This window comes from Taurulus bubalis (genome assembly GCF_910589615.1).
Source record: "Taurulus bubalis genome assembly, chromosome: 8".
In the NCBI taxonomy this organism is placed as follows: Eukaryota; Metazoa; Chordata; class Actinopteri; order Perciformes; family Cottidae; genus Taurulus; species Taurulus bubalis.
In genome coordinates, this window is record NC_136596.1 from 25,732,674 (window position 1) to 25,755,860 (window position 23,187).

General features: G+C 39.5%; 1 protein-coding gene across 1 annotated transcript in view; it reads right to left on the bottom strand.

The window, feature by feature from the left end:
- Positions 1-2,518: 2,518 nt before the first annotated feature.
- The window catches only part of niban2b (niban apoptosis regulator 2b), a 30,322-nt gene continuing 9,653 nt past the window's right edge, over positions 2,519-23,187 (bottom strand). The window contains exons 2-14 of the mRNA XM_079222714.1: positions 18,528-18,658; positions 17,160-17,288; positions 16,969-17,074; positions 16,348-16,515; positions 14,107-14,222; positions 9,725-9,829; positions 8,800-8,962; positions 7,420-7,607; positions 7,059-7,214; positions 6,012-6,125; positions 5,167-5,274; positions 4,779-4,890; positions 2,519-4,167 (exon numbers count right to left, since the gene is read on the bottom strand). Of these exons, the coding sequence (XP_079078840.1) occupies positions 3,290-4,167; positions 4,779-4,890; positions 5,167-5,274; positions 6,012-6,125; positions 7,059-7,214; positions 7,420-7,607; positions 8,800-8,962; positions 9,725-9,829; positions 14,107-14,222; positions 16,348-16,515; positions 16,969-17,074; positions 17,160-17,288; positions 18,528-18,658 (2,474 nt within the window). The 3' untranslated portion in view covers positions 2,519-3,289. The remainder of the gene's footprint in view (positions 4,168-4,778; positions 4,891-5,166; positions 5,275-6,011; positions 6,126-7,058; positions 7,215-7,419; positions 7,608-8,799; positions 8,963-9,724; positions 9,830-14,106; positions 14,223-16,347; positions 16,516-16,968; positions 17,075-17,159; positions 17,289-18,527; positions 18,659-23,187) is intronic.

Below are 23,187 nucleotides of genomic sequence, written 5' to 3' on the forward strand. Positions count from 1 at the left end.
TTTGCCGCAGGGTGCTTGTTCCCGTGGATTTGCAACATAAATGCGCACCGTTGACTGACTGATTGATTGTGGTTACTTGTACTGAGCTTCTGGCAGGGGCACATATGTTTGACGTCAACAACCTGCGCTCTCTGCGTGCTGCATTCAGGTACTATGGGTGCATCCCAAGTCTCTAAATTGCATCCCCGTTTCCCTCACGTGCGTCTTTTCCTTGCGTCTTAGTCCCTCCCACCAGGGATGCATGGAGAGAAGACGCGAGGAAATATGTTTTAAGAGACATGTCCTTTCCTCTGAAGCGTCACGTGAAGCGACGTCGGTTTCTGATGACTGCGGCCTGGATCACATCTGGATGACAGAGTTGTGTCTGTACATGATCAGTGTAACAGAGTTGTTTTCTGGTCCGGACAGTTTTTAGCGAACATTCCAATAAAAATGCACTTAAAATATTGATAATAAATGACCGTATCATATTTTCAGTTGATTTAATGGTGTTAAACTACTATATTAATAAATACATCAGTGTCAGATTGGAGATGTTTTCTCTGTCTGTTACCTGTTATTAAACAAACTGCATTGAGTATTTTTATACTGTGCTCTGTGTCCTGCTTATGCGCGCAGGATCGATTTCTACCGGCGGAATGCGGCTTATTTATTAATTATTTACGTCGGTATGTTTTGAAATTCTGATTGTGACATCATAAAATAATCCACAATATAAATATGGTTTCTCTTCTTTACAAGTGTTTCCTCTCTACAGCTCTCTTTGTTTTTAATTTTAAAAGTTATTGAGGGAAACAGCAGTTCAAATCTTTGAAGAAAGTTGTTTGTGGTCCTTTTGTTGTTCAGACCAGTGGTGGGCCATGCGTTTTCTAACTGGGCCTGCAGTGGATCAGCTGTTCGCGCCCTTTAATTGCTGATGCAACCAACTTGACTAGGTGCATAGCGCCACCTGCTGTACCGGAGTGTTAGAGCCTAGCTAGCTGGCTCTCACCATGTAGATTAACCAGCTTCTCTACCATAGAGAGAAACAGAGATGATGCGCTGGTGCCAAGCTGCACGCACCAGCTTGCTGGCCAGGAGCAGACAGACAGGCAGGAGGAACATACAATTCAATTCTTATAATTATAATACATGTAGTGTATTTGTCAAAAACAATTGCATTATAAAATAGATAACTTTTAATTAAAAATTAAAAAAATAAATTATAAAATCTGTTTAGGCCAGCAGAGAAGGCTTAGCAAGCCCTGACGGCCCGCCACCGGTTCAGACCTACAATGAACATGTATTTTAACTAGATGGTGAATAAGAAAACATATCTAATATATCACTTGAGTTTAATCCGTGATCGTCGCTGGTATGAACTCCAGCGATCAGTCCGTTCAGCTGCAGCGTCCAATCAAATAACTGATGAACAATGAGGGAGCGTGTCGAGCGTTAAACCGCTTCCTGGAAGCTCACCTCTTGTGGCTCCTCGATCATGGCCCTCCTCGCTCCTCGGAGCAGAATAAGAGCTTTGGGACGGCTGTCAATATGGCGGCGCAGAACAATTTCTGGTTCAATCGAGGAGCGAGGAAACAACAATTAAGACCCTATGAGCGCATCCCAAGTCTCTTAGTTGCATCCCTGTTTCCCTCACATGTGGGAAACCATGCGAGGATAGAGGACACGATGAAATATGGGCTGCGTAGTTATGATGCGACGGGAGGCACATGTTAGTGACTGTAGTCTGTAGTGGTGAAACTATAATGTTCAGGAGATGGACCATAAAAAAGCACATCTTAAATACTTTGTCCGTGTGTTCTTACAGTGTTACAGTGTGTGGCGGTGAGCCCAACTATATCTAGCTGGTACCGCTCCACCTCCCGCTCTTTCCCCGTTAGCGAGGTGATGTTCCACGTCCCTAGAGCTCGTCTATGCTGCCGCCGATCAGTCCGCCCAGGCCCCCTGGCCGCCGCCCGGTCTACATAGCACCCGACCTCGATGCTTCTCCCTGCGGGTGGTGAGTCCACAGGGTGGCTGGTCCATGTGGCTCCATGGACGCTCGCCGACGAGCTCCCCTCCTGGGTCTGGCTCCCTTGTCCGGGCGAGGTAGCTTACATTACATCGGCCGCAATTCATCAGGTTTTTTTTTTTAACCGCTCTTAGTCTGGGCTTGACCCCAAGCCTTGTTTGCCTTGAGAGGCCCTACCAGGGGATGACATAGCTCCCAGGATCACTGAGCCACTCAAACTCCTTCACCACGTTAAGGTGCCGATTCACGGAGGATGTATACGTGTGCACGTGCACGCACAAAATTATATGTCACACATATAATTTTACTTTATTCAAATTGTGACTCAGTCAATTACCTGAGTGTGTTGGCACCCAGTTCACAAAGTGAGGGATTGTGTGAGTGAGATAGATTTGGTTGTCCCAGAAAAGTTGTCATATCTACTTTCCAATAAAGACCACATGGACAAACTGAATAATGAATTGCTAATGATTTATATCAATAACAGTCATTTGAATCACACAGGCGTAAAATATTAAGGGGGCACCGGATAATAAATAAAATGTGTGCGTGCCTTGCTTTGTCAGCAAAGGCACTCATTAATTAATTCAGATTAAATTACATCAAATGTAAAATGACAGTAGTTTACCAGTCCAAAGAAGTATTTATACATGATATACACGAGTTTAATTGTTTAAAGGATTAAACTCCTAAAAACCAGCGGTATTCTCACAAACAAAATAATTTGATGTCTTAAGATGTCACCGTCTACATGGAGACGATTGATTAAGTTTATTGCAAGTTTGAGATGGGGGGGGGGGAAAGAAAATACATTGAGACTTTCGTTCTGGGAAGTATTCATCTGCTAAGCAGTTTCTAATACCAAATAGCTTTCAATAACTATTTGTACCAACAAATGTATAAAAAAATCTAATTGTTGAAAGTTATTGAATGTATCTCAGTAGTTAAACAAGATGGATTTAAGAGCTAACTCACTTGCATTTTACCAAAGATTACATGTTTTAATGAGTACAAACATGTTTTCAACATGCCAGTACAGACTTAAGGTTGTCCACGGTGCTCACATTTAAACCAGGTGAAGAGAAAATAACACGGGGAAAAACAGCACCCGAGCCCTGCTCGGTGAAAATAATCTACTGAGTTAGAGTCATGTGCCTAAAACTGGTGTGGAACTGAAAATGTATATGGTTAAAACGTCATTAAGCGTCTTTTAATCCAAAGAAGAAAAAGGAAAAAAATATGCAGATTTAACTTTAGTTCTAACAAATGGAAATCATTTCAATATTGGTCTCTGGTCTGAGAGTCACTGGTTTTGGTCTCAGTCTCTCGCATTGCAGAAACACTCATCTCCCTCCCCTCAGTGTGGCCCTCTGAGGGCTGTGGGGCTGCTGTGCTTCGGGTCACATCCTTCACGACCGCCGCCCCTTCACGGGTGGGAGACTGGAAGCCACTGTCTTCTTGTGGAGGCAAGTCAGTCATAGCCTGCGGAAGGCTCTCTGGAGACGTTTCTGTGGCTCCAGACAAGATTTCCTCAGGTGGTGGTGGTGGTGGTGGAAATGCCTTCTCTGACACTTCCTGGTTGGAAGGAGGCTGTTCCTCCACCATCAACTGGCTGTCCCCTCCCTTACCAGTCTCCTCTTCGGCTGAAGCACTTTGTGTAGCAGATTCAACCTTCACTGGGACTATGTTTTCACCCTGTTCCTTGTTGGCTTCTTCTTCCTTCAAGACAGAATCATTTAATAAGCCTAAAGGGTTGTCCAAAGCTTTGGGACTTACAGATCCGTTCTTGTCAGCAGAAGTTTTTTCGTCAGAGTTATCCTCCCCATCTCCATCCTTCTGCTGCTCCTCCTCCTCCTCTGGGATGTCGTTGACACCAGGTCCCTCCATACATGACTCGTTAGCCAGGACTGGGGAGCCTTCAACCTGGATCATGGACACTACCTGCTTCATCCTCCTCCCCCTCTTCTGGGAATCCCCACCGTCACCCTTGGTGTCCTCCCCTGCTCCGTCCACCTCTTCCTGGGACTGACCGTAGTCCCCGGCCCAGTCAATAGAGGGGTTGTCTCCAAGCAAGTGCAGGCTGGGGTCACTGTTGCCGAGGACAATGCTGTCCCTGTACAGGTTGTGTCTCCTCTGGATGGCCGCCTCCTTCACAGCTGCAGTGCAGAGAGAAGAGGTACAACATATGCTTTACTTTGAGAAGTGATGAATGAAAATAAAAATGTGCCAAAATGAATTAACAGTATATAAAAAGTGTTTCTAAACTATGACCGATTCCTAACTTTATTTCTGATCACCTGGTCTTTGGGGGTCCTGTAATATCCTAGAAAGGAACTTTTACCTCATTGTAACTTGTTGAGAAATGTCAGTCAAGTGAACACACACAATTGTATAATTTTTCTTCATTAAGTATTATGAATTACAGCCAGCATATATTTAAAATACAAATCAGATCTTAATAAATAAATACATTTTTATTGGATTTTAAATGCATCTTAGATAGCAGTTTTTTTTAAACAATCATAAAGATTTCAACAACTGCTTCTAAACTCTATAACTACTACAACTACTGAAAATCAAATAAACACATTGGTACTTAATAAGTGCAGTGTTTTGTAGTGATGTATTTAAACTATAACTGAAGACAGCAAAACCTGTTTTCATATGGGCCACCAGTGAGATTTCCATCCAAAGAGTTCAGTAGCATCCTGATCCAATTAACGATGAGTGTAGCAACACAGGAGGAAAAACACTGTAGAAGACTGACCCATCATGATGTCCTTCATGATCGAATGCAGCACCACCTCTTCAAAAAGGTTCTCCACCAAAATGAAACGGGAGAAGTCCTCAAAGATCAGCTCCTGGAAGCGCGGCAGCTCCTTGTGTTCAGAGCAACAGTCAAAACCTTTCAACATCCTCATTTCACATTAGTTTTTATGTAACATACCAAAAGTGTTGGTCTATGACAGATCAAGATAGAAGGATAGCAGCACCTAAAGCTAGCTGATAGAGCTAGATGAAAAATACATATAGTACACACATGCAAGTACAGACAATATATAAAACCTCATTGCCAATACATTTTGGATATTTTCGCATAGAATAATTAATATATTTCCATTCATCTTCCAGGTCTTTGAAGACAGAATGCTCACCGAGGCACAGGAAGGGCTGAGCTGCTTCAGCATGTAGGGGATGAAGATTTGGAGGAGAGCTTCACGGAAGAAACGCTTCCTCACTGTGCTGCTGTCATAGTCGAATTTCTGAACCCCACAAAAAAAGAAAGAAAATTATGAAAAGAAATTATATTATTACAACCATAGAGCTTTTTGACATTTGTTTTTTTTTATAAGTGAACTGCTTCTGTCAAAAGCAAGATACATCACAATAGGAAGAATGGAAATAAGTTAAGTCACTCCACTGCATTCTTTTCCAAAAGCAATGTTTTCTTAGGGCACCTGGTCAAGTGTAATTTGTAAATGAATGAAACAGGAGAAGTCCTCAAAATCAGCTGTTTGTAATTTCTGTGATGAAGTTGTTCACAATAAATGTGGAAAAATCACGTCAAAGTAGCTTGTTGCCTAAGGTTGAGGTTGCTGTCATGGTCGCAGTGGCAGATCATTAATAAAAATGTAGTCATTGGTTACGCCAGATATATTTGTTTATACGGACTGATCCAACATTCAATCCACGAGCATCTCTCTCTGCTGCATCCAAGACTAAACCCATTATTACATACTTACTAAGCAAACACACTTTTATGAACTGATGAAAGATGTGTTTTGATTAACGGAAGGAAGATAGTTCTATTAATACCTTTCTACAACCATTGCTGCTAGTTTGGTTGCAGAAAACAACAACAACGGTAACTTGACTTCTGTTCCTCTAGAACCAAACAGAATATGAGCATGCGCACTAAACTGAATACTTGACAGTTATCATATGTTATCTTATATAAATTGGCCAAGAGTATTGGTATCAGTGCATCTCTTTGTTTTACCTTAATGACTCGGTCCTGGCAGCGCTGGATGGTCTTACAGAGCTCTTTGGTACCTTGAGACTCCAGACTCTGGTGAAGGATCTGCTCAAATGTATATACTGCATTGTCCATTTGCTGTGGGGACACGGACACACACACTATAAATGCTACTCAATTTACCATTCTTGATCCTTAAGCTGTTTTGAAAAAGTTGAAAAGTTGATAAGACATGACCCTCCAAACTCTTCAGATACCAAGTAACACTCATACACCCCCCATGCACACTGTTGGGGCAATCGTATAGACCTGAAGCGTGAGGCCCGCAATGCCCATCTCCATTTGGCAAGTTATCATTGGACAACCACTCTTTGGGAGAAGGGTTTAGCGAACTGTAGTTTTGCGCAAACGTGTGAGGTGATTACTAGTGACATTTCAGGTGGCTTTAAATGCCAAATAAACATTTAGATAATTTGGCTGAATTCTTGGCTTGTTGACCGTCTGATTACTCATATTTGTGTGTGTGTGTGTGTGTGTGTGTGTGTGTGTGTGTGTGTGTGTGTGTGTGTGTGTGTGTGTGTATATACATACATACACACACACACACACACACACACACACACACACACACACACACACACACACACACACACACACACACACACACACACACACACACACACGTCGTTTATATTTTACTTTATTTTTATTGTATTTTATTTGTATATATCTTTTATCTTGTGTGTTTATTTGTATCTTCAAGTTGTACGGCGCTACTATGACAAGAAATTTCCCCTTGGGGATTAATAAAGTAAATATCTATCCATCTATCTATCAGATTGCGCTAGTGATGTCATGGTGTTCCCAAATCATCGCAATTAACTTTGTGAGAACAGTGTTATCACATGATGGAAAAGATAGACAATCCTATAAAAATAAAAAATAAAAATAATACATGAAGCTGTAAATGTGGAACAAGAATGTGCCCAATTTAAACCTCATACTGTAAACTAGACTAAATCCAATTTTAAAAGCAAATTGACATAGGTAATTACAGTATTAGAGCGTCACCTCTCTCATGAGGATCTGGGCCCTCTGGACGAACACTGAGGGGCTGGAGACATCAAACCTCTGCTGCAGACCCTCTAGACTCAGCGGCTCCACTTTCTCATAGCAACTTTGCATCTTCACTGGATGGAAGGCCAGAATGGAGATCTTGTCCATGTCCTAAGGAAAGAGATTTGTTTAAAAACTTATATTCATGTTATTTAGTTTTGTTTCACTTATAACCTGACTTCAAAACACTGTTTTTACCGATACCAGTTCATGCAAGTATTATTGTTACTCTTGCAAGATCTGATCACCTGTATAATAATCATGTTGCCATCCCACACTAGGAGCTTAACTTTAAAGTCCCCCTCTACCTACTCACCTGCGCCACACTCTCCTTGTTGCCCTCATTTAGGGTGTTCTTGCTCATGTCCACCAGCTCTCCGAAGAACACATCGCGGACCTCAGAGAAACCTCGGCTGGTTGGCTCCATCAGGGCATCAAGGATGGAGCTGATGTAGGGCTGGATGCTCACTTTCAACAGCTTCTCAGCCTTGGGGAGAACCACCTCTGTGGGGGAAATGAGGAGCATAGGGGAGATGAAAGCCAACATGTAGGTATCATAGTTTTGGACAAACCTCTCCTTCATTGTTGAGTCACTTTGAAAATGATGGAATTAAAGCAAGACTATATCACTTTAAAAAGAGGAAATAGTGCCAGTCATTTTCAAATGGAAAATTTGAATTCATAAGCAGTAAAGCACATTTACTGGTTAAAATTGCAGAGTTATCACTTGTGTAGTAATTTGGTCATTGACTGGACAATACAATTTCAACAATGGGAAGCTGTCAGACTACGACTAAATATTTGAACAAATGCAAAGATATGTAGTTTTAGTGGAGTGTATCATCATTGACAGATGATACATTTATACATGTTATTTAATAATTGTATTATTTTAAATATTTTTTTTAGTTCATATTGAACTTTGCCAATATAAACCAAAACAGAAATCAACTGTCAATTATTCTTTCATTAAATTATGCATAAATCAGCAGGCCGAACAAATACATTTAGATTTTCTTTCTTGTCTCATTGATGAAAATGAAAAAAGACATCAAAATAAGCCTCCGAATCAGTAAAATATGGTAGCTGTACCTGATATTTGAGTATAAGAAAAATGTAATGTTCAGCTGTTGCTATGGAATGCTGTTTTCTGGCCTTAGTGTTCCCTTCTCTTTGGTTAGAGCTTAAAAATTTAATCAAAAAGGGTAACAATGGATTCATTTTGTGTAGTATACATAATAAAAAAAATAAAAAAAAAATCACATGTATGAGCCTTTTTGTGTTCAGTTCCAGTGTCGGTGTATATAATACAATAACCAGCAACCAGCTGTTTTGATCACTTAAGCCTCCTTCCCACAGGAATCCCACTAATGCCCATCAACAACAGGCTTTTTTCTTTATTAAGAAAGGTTAACATAATATCCCAAAGTGGGGAAATTTACAAACGTCATATTACAAATATGTATAACAATTCCTTCCAGTAAATAACAGCATACGAATCAGAGCCTATAATTAGTCTACAATCACTCTGCTGGCACACTCCAGACTCAATTCCATTTAGCAATAAAGACGAATCCAAATCAGTCAGACCATCACAGACCGGCTAAAGGTTATAAAAACAAACAAAAAAGTGATAACAGTTAGAGAAGGTCTGGAAATGATTTCATAAGGAAAATGTACCCACTCTCTCGCTTACCTCTGATCTTGTTGGTGACGTGCTCCTTGGCGGTTATAATCTGGTCTATGTCTGTTCGTATGGAGGCCTCCAGTGAAGAACAGGATGCCTCACACTTCTGCAACACTGCCTCATACTGAGCCTGGCACTGCCCCTGCACCAGGCTATACACCGCATCACTGACCTACACTCAAAGGAAACACATATGGGAAGGCAGAACCTCCTGTTCTTTTTAGTTGCTGAGTTTAAGTGGACCAAACTTGCATCTCAGCCACTTTTGGTAATGTTGTTTTGAGTTGGACATAGGCTCGTCATCCTAGCTACCTCTGCAGTCAGTAAAGTGTGAAAGTTTTTATAAATTGTCAAAAGGTATAAAGAGTAGCTAGTACCATCACTGGGGAGTATTATTCAATAGTAGCAATCAGCCAATTGATGACGACCTCCTCGGTTAAGAGTAATGATGCAATTATTTAATTTAAAGTAATCTATTCATTCTTACAACTTTACACTGGTTTTCTATTAAAAAGACCTAAAGCTGAACTTTGTACAATATGCACGTGTTTTTGTCTTTATTATTACTTGTATCATTTACTGTCCTGTGTTTAAAGCTAGGATTGGCTATCTTGTGAAATTAGCAAGAGTATGCTCGATTTTAGAAACGATTCAACCTAAAAACCTAGCCCATTATTGTCAACTTTTGTTGAATGAGACTCCAAAGTCGCAAAATGTAGCGAGAAAGTTGCCTTGAAAGCCACATCAACAGCCCATCCAATCATTTGAGTTACTAATCAAGATGTAATTAGAATGTCAACAAATACTGTATAACAACAAATGTTTTTGAAGAACATGACCAACTCTAGCTTTAATGTTCAGCTGCTGAGGGTATAAATTAAATATACAATGATTTTATTTGGTTCTGTGGAATGTGTCTGGAGCACTTTCTTACCAGCATCCAGTTTCTCTGCCTCTCGTGCAGTTTTCCTTTGAGGCGTGGGGAGATGAGCTCCCTCAGCTCAGGGAGGAGGCCCTCCATCACCAGGTTAGACAGGATCTATAAGACACACAAACACATAACTCATAGGAACACAATCACGTCACTCAGCACATATTCAACTCGATAAAGTACCATAATGAGGCTATATTTTCCCCCCATCACTAGCTCAAGCCCAATGGTTCATAGAAGTTAAACTGTGGCTCGTTTTGGGATTCAGTCTGATGAAACGTATCCCAAAAATGTATGCATCTTTGCACTCTGGACATTGAGTTGATGAACAACTGAGATTTCTTCTGCCTCCAGGACAAAAAGGCCAACATGAGGCCAATGTTTTTATTGCTAAAACTGAAAGATGGATAAAGTCTTGATGAATGTGATTAGCAAACAAAGCAATGTGATGATTAAATCAAGCCCTCAGATACCTAATCTAGCACAAGTAGAAAGAGTATGAAACATGGATCTGAAAGTGGGAGTTCTGTGTAGCAGAAGTGGAAAGCGCTGAACTGCTAGCTAAGGCTGCTACATTAAAACGAAAAAAGGAATTGGAAAGGCAGGAAGCTGATTAAAGGCTAAAAGAGATGAGTTGAAGTTGAACACTCTTTTCGCAACAAGCCGGGTACATGTCGACAATACAGTCAACGCAAGGGGGGGAAAAAACAATGTAGGAGAAAACTTAGCATCAAGTGAAAAGCACGAGCATTACGGCTATGTGGAGACTGGTCCACCCATTTCCATAACCCACAGCCAATCAATTATGGTTGTTCAGTGCAGCTGCCCAGGACCACTGATATCAGTGGCAATGTTGTGGACACATTATGTAGTATTATGCCGCAGAAAGCTAATATCTCAGAGCTAATGACGACGCAGCACAAAGGATCTACTTTGCCGCCATTGGACATTCTCACCTTTAAAAGAGACCTGCTTGATTACCATCTGTTCATAAGGGCCTTGGCATGAAGTAGAGGACCGCGCTAATATCCATAGTGGATGACTCCAAGAAAGTCTTGTGTAGGGAAGGTCATTAAGTCACTTTCAGACCACAGAGGACTCGTTTGTCAGGTATCGATGAAAACAAAGACTAGTGTTTTACACAGGCCCATTACAAAGCTGTGTCTGCTTTTGGAAGATGAACAGGGCTGAAGACTGAGCTCCTGTGAGGAGTCAGTTAGCCGCATATTATACCCTCTTATATCCTTATTTTGCAATAATGTTCCTGTACGAGTACATGACTCTCTTTATTCAAGTTAGGTAATTGTTTCAAGCGTTTAATCTTAAAACTAAAAAAGACGGTTGTTGTAAGAGCCAAATTCAATTTTCCAGTAATATATGTTAAATTTTAAATCAGACGTGTGTGGTACTTTAAATGCTACAAGGATGTTGTTATTTGTTACTGTAAGAAATACACATAAGTGACAGACTGTCATCACTCCAATTACACTTCGCGACAGTTAGTTGCGGCTGTTTGTAGTATCTGGAGCAGAGTGGAAGCCGCACGTTTTTTTCAACTGTTTTATGTGAATTATTTTATGTAACAAATTGTGGATAAACCTGTGGACCTTTGAGTGTGTCGAGACAAACGGCAACACTTTTAAAAAGAAGGGAAGTTGTCTTCCCTTCTCTTAATATAAAATTAGAAAGTTTAGGTTGTCAAATATAAAACAGTCAGACAGTGTTTGCCAATAAGATAAAATAATCCTTTATTAGTCCCGCAGTGGGAAAATTCTTCCTCCTCAGCTCCCTTTATTTCTGGAGAGATCCAGGGTTTGTTGTTTGAGAAGCACCGTAGTGTCCTGGTGGGTACGGTCAGGGCCGGCTCTAGCCCTTTGGTTGCCCTAAGCGAGATTGAGTTTTGCCCCCCCCCACAGACACACACAATACTGTACATCACTGAAGAGACATATATTAACTTAACTGCTTTACTTTGCATAGCAGTTTTTCACCCACTTATAATACTATTCTACATTGCAGTTCAACAATAAATGGTGCATAGACAACAAACACCAGAATAGTTTGAGAACATTTTCTTTTTTTATCATTTTAAATAATTTATTACACACTCAAAGTTAGGATTAAATTAACTCCATAAACTGTGCAAAACACTCTTTTTTTTCAAATATGTTTATTGAACAAACCTCAAAACATGATACAAGCTGTATAGGGAATGACTATGGTTAACAAGGTTTGACAAGGTTTTCCCTTACACACAAATTCACCCCCACTACATCTCTCCTACTCCCTCCCCTTCCAAACAGGCAGTGAACAAGCATCTCCCACCCATTTTTGGAAATGTAAAGTCTGGACTGGTCTGGTATGGTCCTCTGCAAACTAACTCTGTCCTTACCGCATCACAGAGGGCTGGCCAGTCAGCAGGATCTATAGGTTCTCCCTGGATATCAGGAATTGCGGCGGGTGAGGTGTCTGCAGGCAGCAGTGTAGTTTCACTGGTGCCCTGAGTGCTTGATGTGGTCCTGGATGTCCCTTCACCTTCACCTGTATTCAAGCAAATTGTATAGCCAGACAAGCGGTGTTTAATATAATAAGTGAAATGATCATGAATGTGGTTGAACTTCTTTAAGAAAACAAGCTATTGTATTTAATACATGCTAACATGTTTCTATTGTACTTTAAAGTATGGATGTGGCTTGAATAAATACTATTAAATAGACTCACCTGATGCAGGCTGTGTGTTCCTGGCCTGTGTGTTACTGGCCCCTTGAGTACTACTGGATGTCCCTTCTCCTGCAGCTGTATTTAAACAGAGTTCATCCATGCTGTTCGTTACACAATTGCATTTGGTCATTTCTATCATCCTACCACATAGTTGCATTGTACAAATACATTTTATCTGACCATGTAACTTGTAGTAGATAAATTACAATTACTGCCACCACTGCTACAAGGCTAAATAATGCTACTGATTCCAATTAGTAGTGTTAATGTGATGTGATTATGAAAGTAATAATAACAATAATAATAATAATAATAATAATAATAATAACAAAAACAGCAACACTAGTACTAGTTGTGTAGGCTACTAAGTTCAGAGGGAGGCGAATCAGGCGTCCTTTCTCCAGCAGGTGCCGGTCTCTGAAAAAATTGCATCTGGCCAATTTAATAAAAAAAAAAAGAAAAACACACATATACATTTTAGTATATTCCTGGGGAGGAACTGTACAGAAGGGTGAACACCACCACTATCCTCCAAATGGTTACTGTGTGTGTATGCACCTGCTAGTTGTGAATTCACTAAACAGAACTTATGCCATTTATAATGAATGTAGACTGCAACTGTACTTTTCATAACTAGCATACGTTATCCAGATACTGGTCTTTTGACATGTACATCCATGTAGGTTATCAGTGAAGTTACGTTTGTTAGTAATAGCCTACGTCGCAAATTAGCAAAGTAACAGTTGCTAGCTAGCTATAGCTAGCCTAAGTGACAGCAATGAAACGTCCAATATTAGGTGATGCACAATAATAAATGTATTTTGTTTGACACCTTGATGGCTGAGATCAGAAGACTTACCTCTATATCTATTTCTTTTCCTCTTCTTCCTTTTTTCGTCCCTGTTCTCCAGATGGTTTAGACCGCTTCATTTTTGCAAATGTCACGGGCCAGTCAAAGTGGACGCGCAATAGATTTATTTTTCAGATCGCGCAAACTTTTTTTGGAGTGAGCCATCTTTGCAATAGAAGATCTTTGATGTGACGTGTTGAGTCTTGGCCAATCAGTGTCCCGTTTTCTCGACAAAAAATAAATAAAAAAATTGGATTTTTGGCCGAGTTGTTGTCATCTCGTAATAGAACATCTTAGATGTGACGTGTCTTGGCCAATGAGCGTTAAGATGTTTACAGCGCCCATTTCTCAATATGCTTGTCTCTCGGTACTTGATGAGAAAACTCACAGCTGAATCGTCCCTGCTCGCGGGAGCCAGCGCCGCCTCCCACCCCACGGTCGCGCGGTGAGGGCGCCCCCAACCCATTTGTCGCCCTAGGCAGTCGCCTAGTTCGCCTATAGCAATCGCCGGCCCTGGGTACGGTCACAGCTATTTTGGTCAGGTTTTGATTGGCAGCCTATCGATCGGTGCATCTTTAGTACACTTGTGTAGTGTATTGAGAGGGGCCCCCAATTAACTGCTACACCACTGAACGGCATGCTGGGTAAAGCTCGCTCTCAGACGTTTTCTACATGAAGCATGATAGGAGTCAGATTTCAGCTTTATCCACGACAATAGTGTAACCAGAGAGGTACTACATCATTCAAAGTTGAAAAGAAAAAATGCAGACCCCATGAGACAGAGGACAGTAATATATGTTAGTGCCATGCTTACCTGAGTTGGTTCCCCACACATCATCTCCCAGGTGCCAAAGTACCCTTGAGCTTGGCGGTAGAGTCGTACTGCGTCAGTGAAAGCTGGCGTTTGAACTTTATTCTCTTCTGACAAACCTGGGATGGGTACATTAGTAGCTGTTAGCAGTTAAGTAACTATCAATATCCCGGTTTGACAAACCTTTTCATTTAAATAACTTTTTTTTTTCATTCATTTATTACCATAAGCAGATTTTATCTAGACATGCCAGGAAAAGCACATGTGTAAATAATTAAATAAATGATGGCTGAATTCCATTTAGTTGTTTAATGGTCCTGGTATTTATCCACAATGTCATGACTTACTGGGGCCATCTTTACATTACATTTTATTTAGCAGCGACTTACATTTTTGCTCTATACACCGTAGACACAGCAACGGGGAGCAATTCAGGGTTAAGTGTCTTGCTCAAGGACACAACAACTTGAACTAGCGGAGCCGGGGCTCGAACCACTGATTGAAAGATGGGCATGCTATCCACTGACCCACAGTCGCCCTAATAACTCTTTAATGTTACCAGTAACAGCTTGTCCTGCTATGAAGTCAATGTTTTTGCTGATTAAAGCACATTGCATTCCTGATCTTTAACATCATTGTATGTATGTATGTATGTATGTATGTATGTATGTATGTATGTATGTATGTATGTATGTATGTATGTATAATTATTATTTCTTTCTTCTTCATTTTCCTCTTTACATGTATTTGAAATGACGCAGTCAATATGTGGTTGAAGTGTAGACTTTCAGCTTTAATTCAATGGATAAAACAAAACTTACATTACACAATGAATTTGTTGAATTTGCATTTCGTAGCTGGTTCAGGAGGGCCAATGAGAACACTTGAGGTCATATCTTCTTTCTATTTACTTTTTCAGTAAAAATGAAAATGACAAACTGGGATTTTTGTCATTTTTCAAAGTCTACAATCAAAAGATGCCTTCATGAGTCTGAATACAGAAAGTTTACAACAAGGTGCAAACCACTGGAAACACTGAAGAACAGGGAAACCAGATAAGACTTAAAAAACATCCGAATAAGCCTGATCAGTTTTAGATGAAGGTTCTTTGGAAGATGAAACCAAGATGAACTTATTCCAGAATGATGAGAAGAGAAACGTGTAGACAAGGAAAGGAATTTCTCCTGATCTGAAGCAAACCACATCATCTGGTTAACATGGTGGAGGCAGTGCTATACATGGGCTGGTATGGCTGCCAGTGGAACTAGGGTCACTGGTGTTCATTGATGATGTCACAGCTGATAGAAATAGCAGGATGAGTTTTGAGGTGTTTAGGGCTTTACTATCTGGTCAGATTCAGCTAAAAGCTGCAAAGCTGATTGGATGGCGCTTCTCAGTACAGATGGGTAATGACCCAAAACATATTGTGAAAAAAGCCCAAGAGCTTCTCAAAGCAAATAAATGGAATATTCTTCAATGGCCAAGTCAGTCACCTGATCTCAATTCAAGCATGCTTTCCATTTACTTAAGATAAAAGTGAAGGCAGAAAGACCCACACACAAGCAGCACCTGAAGGAGGCTGCAGTAAAGGCCTGCAAAGCATCTCAAGGAAGGAAACTCAGTGTTTGGTCATGACTATGGGTGGAAGACTTCAGGCAATCATTGACCTCAAAGGATATTCCTCCAAGTATTAAAAATGATCATGATATTACCCATTATGTTTATTATTATTGTCCAATTACTTCTGAACCTCTGAAATTGGGGAACTGTGTTAAAATGGCTGTAAATCCTAAATAGTTAATGTCATATTTTTGTTATATCCATTGAAATAAAGCAGAAAAGTCTACACTTCAACCACATATTGATTCTTTATTTAAAATCCATTGTAACTCCCATTTTTCTGTGTAGAATGTAGAGAGAGCAAACTGCCAGATAAGATGAAGCCACATATAATCAGTCTCAAAGACTGTTGTAAGGCACACGTTTTGTAGCCCTGGGCAGCAACAGACTAAATTAAAAGCACTCAAGTCCACATTTATCCCATAACCCTGCCCAAGAGCATCAGCTCTGTATTACCATGCGTCTTGGTGCCTAGTATAGTAAATCGTCAACTAATTAAAAACATTAGTTTAATTCACAAGAACATAATCTAAACTGTTGAGAGAATAATGTTTAGTCATCAGTGAAATTATGAGCATGTGTGTTTGCAGGAATCTGTGTTGATCCCAAGCTGACAGGACTCACCATCATTGGTGTGTCTGACACAGTCCTGGAGTACAGCGTGCCACTTCTGCTGCTCTTTCTCCGTCACCACACAGAAGTAGTAGTGATGGGCATAAGGGTGCCAAAGAATCAGAGGAAACTGGGTGGCACACTTAAGGAAAGGTGAACTTCCGTCCTTAGCTTTCGTTCCTGGGAAAATGTACACAGCACAAAGAAACTGAACAATTAGATAGAACCTTTTGCACGTCTTCTGCAACATGCAGCACATAATTCCTTTATTGCAGAATAAATGCAGAATGTCTGAAGAAGTTATCGTAGTCTTCAGAAAGTCAAGCATTGATCACACCCCCAGAACATCTCACACTCACAAGTTTTACCTGGGGTGTTCTACACAGCTGGTGGCAAGTTCAAATGTTACCAAAACATAATTTAGGTAAGCAGCAGCCACACTGTAGGCCCCTCTACAATGCACACACTGTAGCTCTATTTTCATCAATTCATTAATACATGGCTGGTTGAAGCTCATCCACCCTGATAAATAGTTATTTATAATAAAATAAAAAAGTAAATCAAAAAAAGTTCTTGAAAGATTTATCAGCATGAAATGTTGCAGCTTCTCCCCTCTCCCACTCTTCTCCTCACCAGGCAAGATGTTGCTGAACAGATCCAGATATTCCTCCATAGATGTCAGCACTTTGTAGCCAGCACAGTTGATGGTTCCTTTTGGATGGAGGCGTCTGTCATAAGACTGGTAGTTAAGACAGGAAGCAACGTTGACATGTTAGACAGTGAATCAAGCTAGCATAATCTAAAACGGACCGGTTGCCCCTTACCGCTTTGCTGGCGTAATAGTTGATTTTGTAGGAGTCTGGAACAAAGAGGAAGCGGTTCCTCCATTTCTTGTTCTCCTCCAGATACTGAAAGAGCGAGCCAGAGAAGATGGATTTGTTCTCCAGAGGAATCTGTGAAAGATGACATACGAAGTCAAAGTTAATACACCAAAAAGGCAAGAGCACAAATCCTGAAAGTACACTCCACAGACCGGAAGAATAAAGAGCTTTTTTTTATTATTATTATTACTAGAGGAGCAGGGAATAAGCCAGACTGTATTTACATTTACTAAAACACCCCATCTCAAATGAATCCATTACTGGCCGTTTCTAATCACCGGAGATTGTTGTCCTTAAGAAAGTCAACCGCATTCCTCACTACAATCTTACACCAGGTCATTATCACACTGCAGGCAATTACACTATTTTCAAGTGTGACACACTAATGTATTTGACCATTGACAAAAAAAAAAAAAGAATACAACAAAATAACTCAAAAGGCTGGATTCAACATAGGATGTTCTCCAGCCTTCCTATAGGCAAATACACCATGAACCATGTATGTACCATGTAGAGGAAGAATCTTCTTTGTGTATTTTAATAAAAGAAAACTCATTTTTGTTGACAGTTTAACTTTGATTTGGCACAAAAAAAAAAAAGTCTGAGGTCCCAAAACTCTTGCTTATAGAGTTAGGAAAGTGACTTCAGATTTGGCCTTCGAAAAAAAAAATCAAATAAAAAAAAAAGGGAACAGAAAGTAGAAGATTCTTTTTTAACTTTCATTGGAAGGTTGTATTGGCAATGAAACTAGAATAGAACTGAAAAATAAAACTGGCATTAAAATGTTTTTCATTGTAATTATTTTTGACAATTTTTATATTCTTTTAATACATGTGTCTCTCTTTTTAGTATCACCATTTTGGCATTGAATGAAAATGGCAAGGGGAGAAACAATGGCCCTCTTCTAGACCTGATGTCTGCTCCAAAGCATTATATTGTGATAGATTGCAGTGGATGAGAAGTTAGGGAAGATTAAAAAACTCAAAACATGTCTCAAGTAAAAAGGATCAGATCCAAAGTAGTTTTTGACCTACTAAATCAAAATTATGATATCATAAATCAAAATTATGAGTGAAAAAGTGGACTTTTATCAAAGTTAGGAGTTAATAATTCATACTTAAATTGTTGTAATTTTTCACATTAGACCTACTCTTTTTTTTCCCTTTTCTCCCAGAAGGACTGGGCTTTATTACTTTTGTGTTCAGTTGCATATTTAAAACTAGGTTGTTTACAGGTACTATGACCGAGTTGATGCAGTGTATGGAATCTTTGCTAAGAGTCTTGGAGAGTCGATGAAGGAGAATACTTTACCTTGCGGTGTAGTAGCTGGGGTTGTGGGCCACCTCCTCCTTCCATGTCAAAGCGAACTTTGTTGAAAAGAGCCACTGCATACTGCTGCTCATACAAACGTCCAAACTTCCTCATCACCTCCCTGGTCTGAACTAAAAAACACATACACATTAGAGGGAAGTGCTACTGTTAAATAAATGTTCTACATTATGGTCCGAGGCATTTCTCATATTTACACAATGAATGTGAATTGAAAAAAAAATGAATAAATAAAAAAATAAATAAAAATATATATATATATATATATATATATATATATATATATATATATATATATATATTTTTTTTTTTTTTTTTTTAAATTTTTTTTTTTTAAATCAGTTTTGAGAAAATAACTAATTAAATAATTTATTGTAAAATAATGATGCAATAAATGAAAATGGGAAATGGGTTGCCTATAGTTTTGAATCTATACAGAGAGTTATCAGCTGAATCAGCTCCTCTTGGCTCTACGGAGCTGTAGTTTCAGCTCATTTTTTGCCCCCAACTGTTTTGGTTCACTCTCACCGCTCTCACATTGTTGTTTTTGGCTGTAGCAGGCAGCTGTAATCTGTACACTGCCTGTACTTCTGTCAGGTGGACACGAACATGACTCTAAATGATCTCAATCATAAGGTTTTTCCTTAACAGCTGGAGGTTTAAATCAACAACTGTTTGCTAACAAGTTTGGCATATCAACACACTGTTCCAGTGAAATTGATGTAAGAGTGTCTTTGGCTTCTGTACTTTGGCATATTCCAGAGTGCAAAGGAATATTTGAGTAGTGTACAGTTAGAAGAACGATTTGATTTAAATCAAATCCTTTGAATTTGATTGGATCGCTAAAAAGTGGGTGGGCATAGAATGTATTGGGATAAGGAACCAATACAGAGGACTGTGCTGTGGAATGCGGTGCGATAATTCGCGCCGCGTCAAAGGGGGGCACACAGCTCGGTGAATTTCACCGACTCATCCAAGAACTGCGTCTCGCTTATCTCCGTAAAACCAGTTAACGTTTCCGCCATCCACCATGGAAATAACCACTAGTTCTGCTTTATACTTGTTGTGTAAATTCCACATATGTCGGAACATCAAACTCCATCGTGTCTGGGTTCATAATATTATCCGTAGTCCCACAACAGCGCTACTTCAGCAACAGATCGGCAGCAGCAGTTTGATTTGATTCTGCTTTCTTGACAACAAAGTGATGGTATACCAGTGACCATACTTTTTATTTTACAACAATAACACCTGCTACTGTTACTGGACCCAACTGTCTTATTTTGCTAATATTCGATATTTCCAATATTGACTCAATGCTCATGCATGTATTTGACAGGAGGAAGTATTAAGTTACTTGAAGTGACCCTATGTTTCTAGGCTAAGATAGTCCTTTTTATGCCATTGTGAAGATTTAAGTTCATAGCGTCTTCAAGTGTGTATAGATAGTATGTAACTATTGCAGTGTGTGTGTGTGTGTGTGTGTATATATATGTATATATATATATATATTTTTTTTTTAATCAGTTTTGAGAAAATAACAAACGCATCAACCAATAATAATGTCCACAGCCCATGGAATAGTTTAAATGCACACACCCAGCAGTAGTACAAGTAGAGAAGGGTTATAAAGTTAGCAAACAGACTCAGTTATGTCAGTTACCCAGCCTGCACTTCATTGTATACTAGCATCTGTAAGATTCTAAAAAAGAAGTTACAGACATATTAGTTTGAATCTTAAACTCCATATCCAAACACATCTTCAGTGGCTTAGCATTGAGAAAGTATCATGTATTCATAGGATTGTCTTAATGTGGAACAAATATATCCATGTATTTTTCTCTGGTGAGTGATGGTCACAGTTTTCCCATGAGAGAGAGCTCCACTGACTTTCTGTAATGCAGATTCTAAACTGTATGGAAACTGGCTCATTTTCATATTACCCGTTACCTGCAGGACTTACGTTGATGAACTCTATGGGACATTTGAAGTCCTCCCTGAAGAGGAAAGAAGATCCTAACTACCCATTTGGTTTATTTTAGTTGTTCATGCATTGCTAGGGAAATTGTGACTGAATTAGGAGAACAGGAAGTTTTTAACCCTGATTGAGGTTAAAAACTAATGCTGTATAATATAGTATTGATTCTTGAAATAATTTGTAATTAGTGAGATACCTTGTATTGAGCGTGTATTGTACGGCTGTGATTAATTGTGCTACGTTTCTGTCCGACAAGCACTCCTGAGAAAGCCTCCGGTCATCAATACATATGCATGTTGCTGAGGGCCATGTTCCCCCATGGCTTACAATGTAATCTTGCACATTCAATTTAGTTCAAGTAAACCCAACTCAAAAATAAGGTGGGGTTATATTTACATTTTCAGTTACTAAAGCTAATATGTTTGGTGAGTGATGAGTTTTGGAACCAATAAAATGCTTATTTTGATACCTTTCTGAATTTAACAAAGTTTTGCTAAAAAAAAAACATTGTATTCCCGAACAAAAAGGAGCTAATGGTCTTGAATGTTAGTGTTGCCCATATGTATTGTCTGTAACACATTCAAACAATGGGATTATATTTTAAGAAATACATTTGGAATGGCAGGAAACCAAGAATTAAAATGAAATACCTTGACCTGCCAAAAGAAATAGGCAGTCTAGATTTAACAAACCCCAGGCTTACTATCAAGCAGCAAAAGCCCTGCGGCGCCCATTATCGGACAGGAAAAGAGAACAATAAGTCAAGTGATTTCAATAACAGACACTTCTTTGTAACCCTACAAGCTTGTAGGAGTCTAATAAGCACGATATATTCTTGTGTTTAGTATATTAGTACCTGAAAATGCGGCTGGACAGTTTCTTTTCCCTACTTCCTTCGACATTTTCGACTCTTCAGGCTTCCGTGGTCGTGGGAGGTTTCTTAGAACACGTCACATCTTAAGCGGAAAATTATGCAAAGATAGATACCCAGCATTCACTAAACAGACCAAGTTTAGGCATGAATGTTATAACTATTAAATGGTTTGACTAAAACTCCTTCGTAACACCCCAAGGCTTTGTTTTATTGTGATTTTTCTTGATTCTTTAGGTCATTATCTTTACAAAGAGGGGTCTTACAACTCTGTAGATTGTTGTTTAGGCATCTGGAAAAACTCAGGGGCGGCTAGAGAAGGCATTTTTGGGAAATCTTGCTTATATCATGCTGGATGTTCATAGTTATGATCAAAATATGTTATAAAAGTGATTTCTTTTGTAAATATAAATTTCTTTCACAAATAAATTCCGAAAATGATATAAAATAACACAAGTATTAGAAATCATTTGGGGTTAAGAAATGTTGCTTGAGAAGATGGAATGAAATTGTGGAGATTACCTCTTAAGTGTTCTACCTTTCTCCAAACACAAACATCTTACATTGAGACAATAGATGGGCAGTTACATTACTATTAATAAGAGTAGAAATAATCAAGAAAATGACAAGGAACTGGTCAGAAGATGATAAATGAAAATCCTAATATATGGAATATATTAAGAAAATGTTGCGGAAGAGAGGGAGTGTTGGCCTGCAGCCACCGCGACCTGACCCCGGACTAAGCGGATGAAAATGGACGGTTGTCTAAACAAGAAAAGCTGCACAATATCTTTGTCCAACAGTCCAAAATTTGACATATGAGGATAGGAAATCCAAAGCTATCTGATTGATCGGCGAACGCACACACACGCACCTCCCGAGTATGGTATCAATTATTGAGTACTGTACCTCAAACATTAGTTCCCATTCAATTAACTTAACTTTTTGGGTCGAGGAGCGGATCAACATAAAATGGTTTGTATGATATCTTGTGAAAAATTACTAATTTCTTGTGCGTTTTCCTACGAAAGCAGCAATCTTTGTCTCTAGAGAAAACTATTCAGTTAGGTTTTTGGCAGCAAAACTACTCAGGTCTTCTAGCTGAAAGATCAGTTTTAATCCAAGGCAATAAGATAAACCAACAGTATTACATTGTTCAATTTCATCTTTTATTTTATTCACTAAAAGACAAATTTCAGGAAGCTGAAATGTTAAGTGATATTTGGGCCAGCAACTCTATATACTGGGGTCACATTGCACATTAATTAAATATATGTAAGATTTAGAGGTAGGAGCATATCAGGGAGCTGTATGAGCTGCTGCTATGAATCTGGCTGACTGTTGTGCTGCAGCCAGCTACCAGACTAATTGTCCAGGGGGCCTCAACAGTGCTGAGACCAGCTATCAATTCTACTGCTGTGTGGGTCTTCCATCGCTGTGGTAATCATATTCAAGCAAACATGCCGTACATGGCAGCTCGTCTTTTCACCCACGTCAGTTTCAGCATGTCTTGATTTTAGAGATCTGAGCAGAGACTAGACTGCTGTTTGATACAGCCACAAGAGAATTCCCCCCCTTTCGCCTCAGTGCCTTAACAAAAACATTCCACTTGGATAGACCCGTAGACTGACTCATAAATCTAGTCTGCTCCCATCAGAGCTGAATCAAGAGCGGCGGCTGTGTAAGAATCTAGTGCACCAGATAAATGCAAATTTAGCTGGATTCAAAACAGGTTTACTTGGGGCATTTAGAGGCAGGCATAATTTCACAGTTAACATTAGACACCAGGGAAA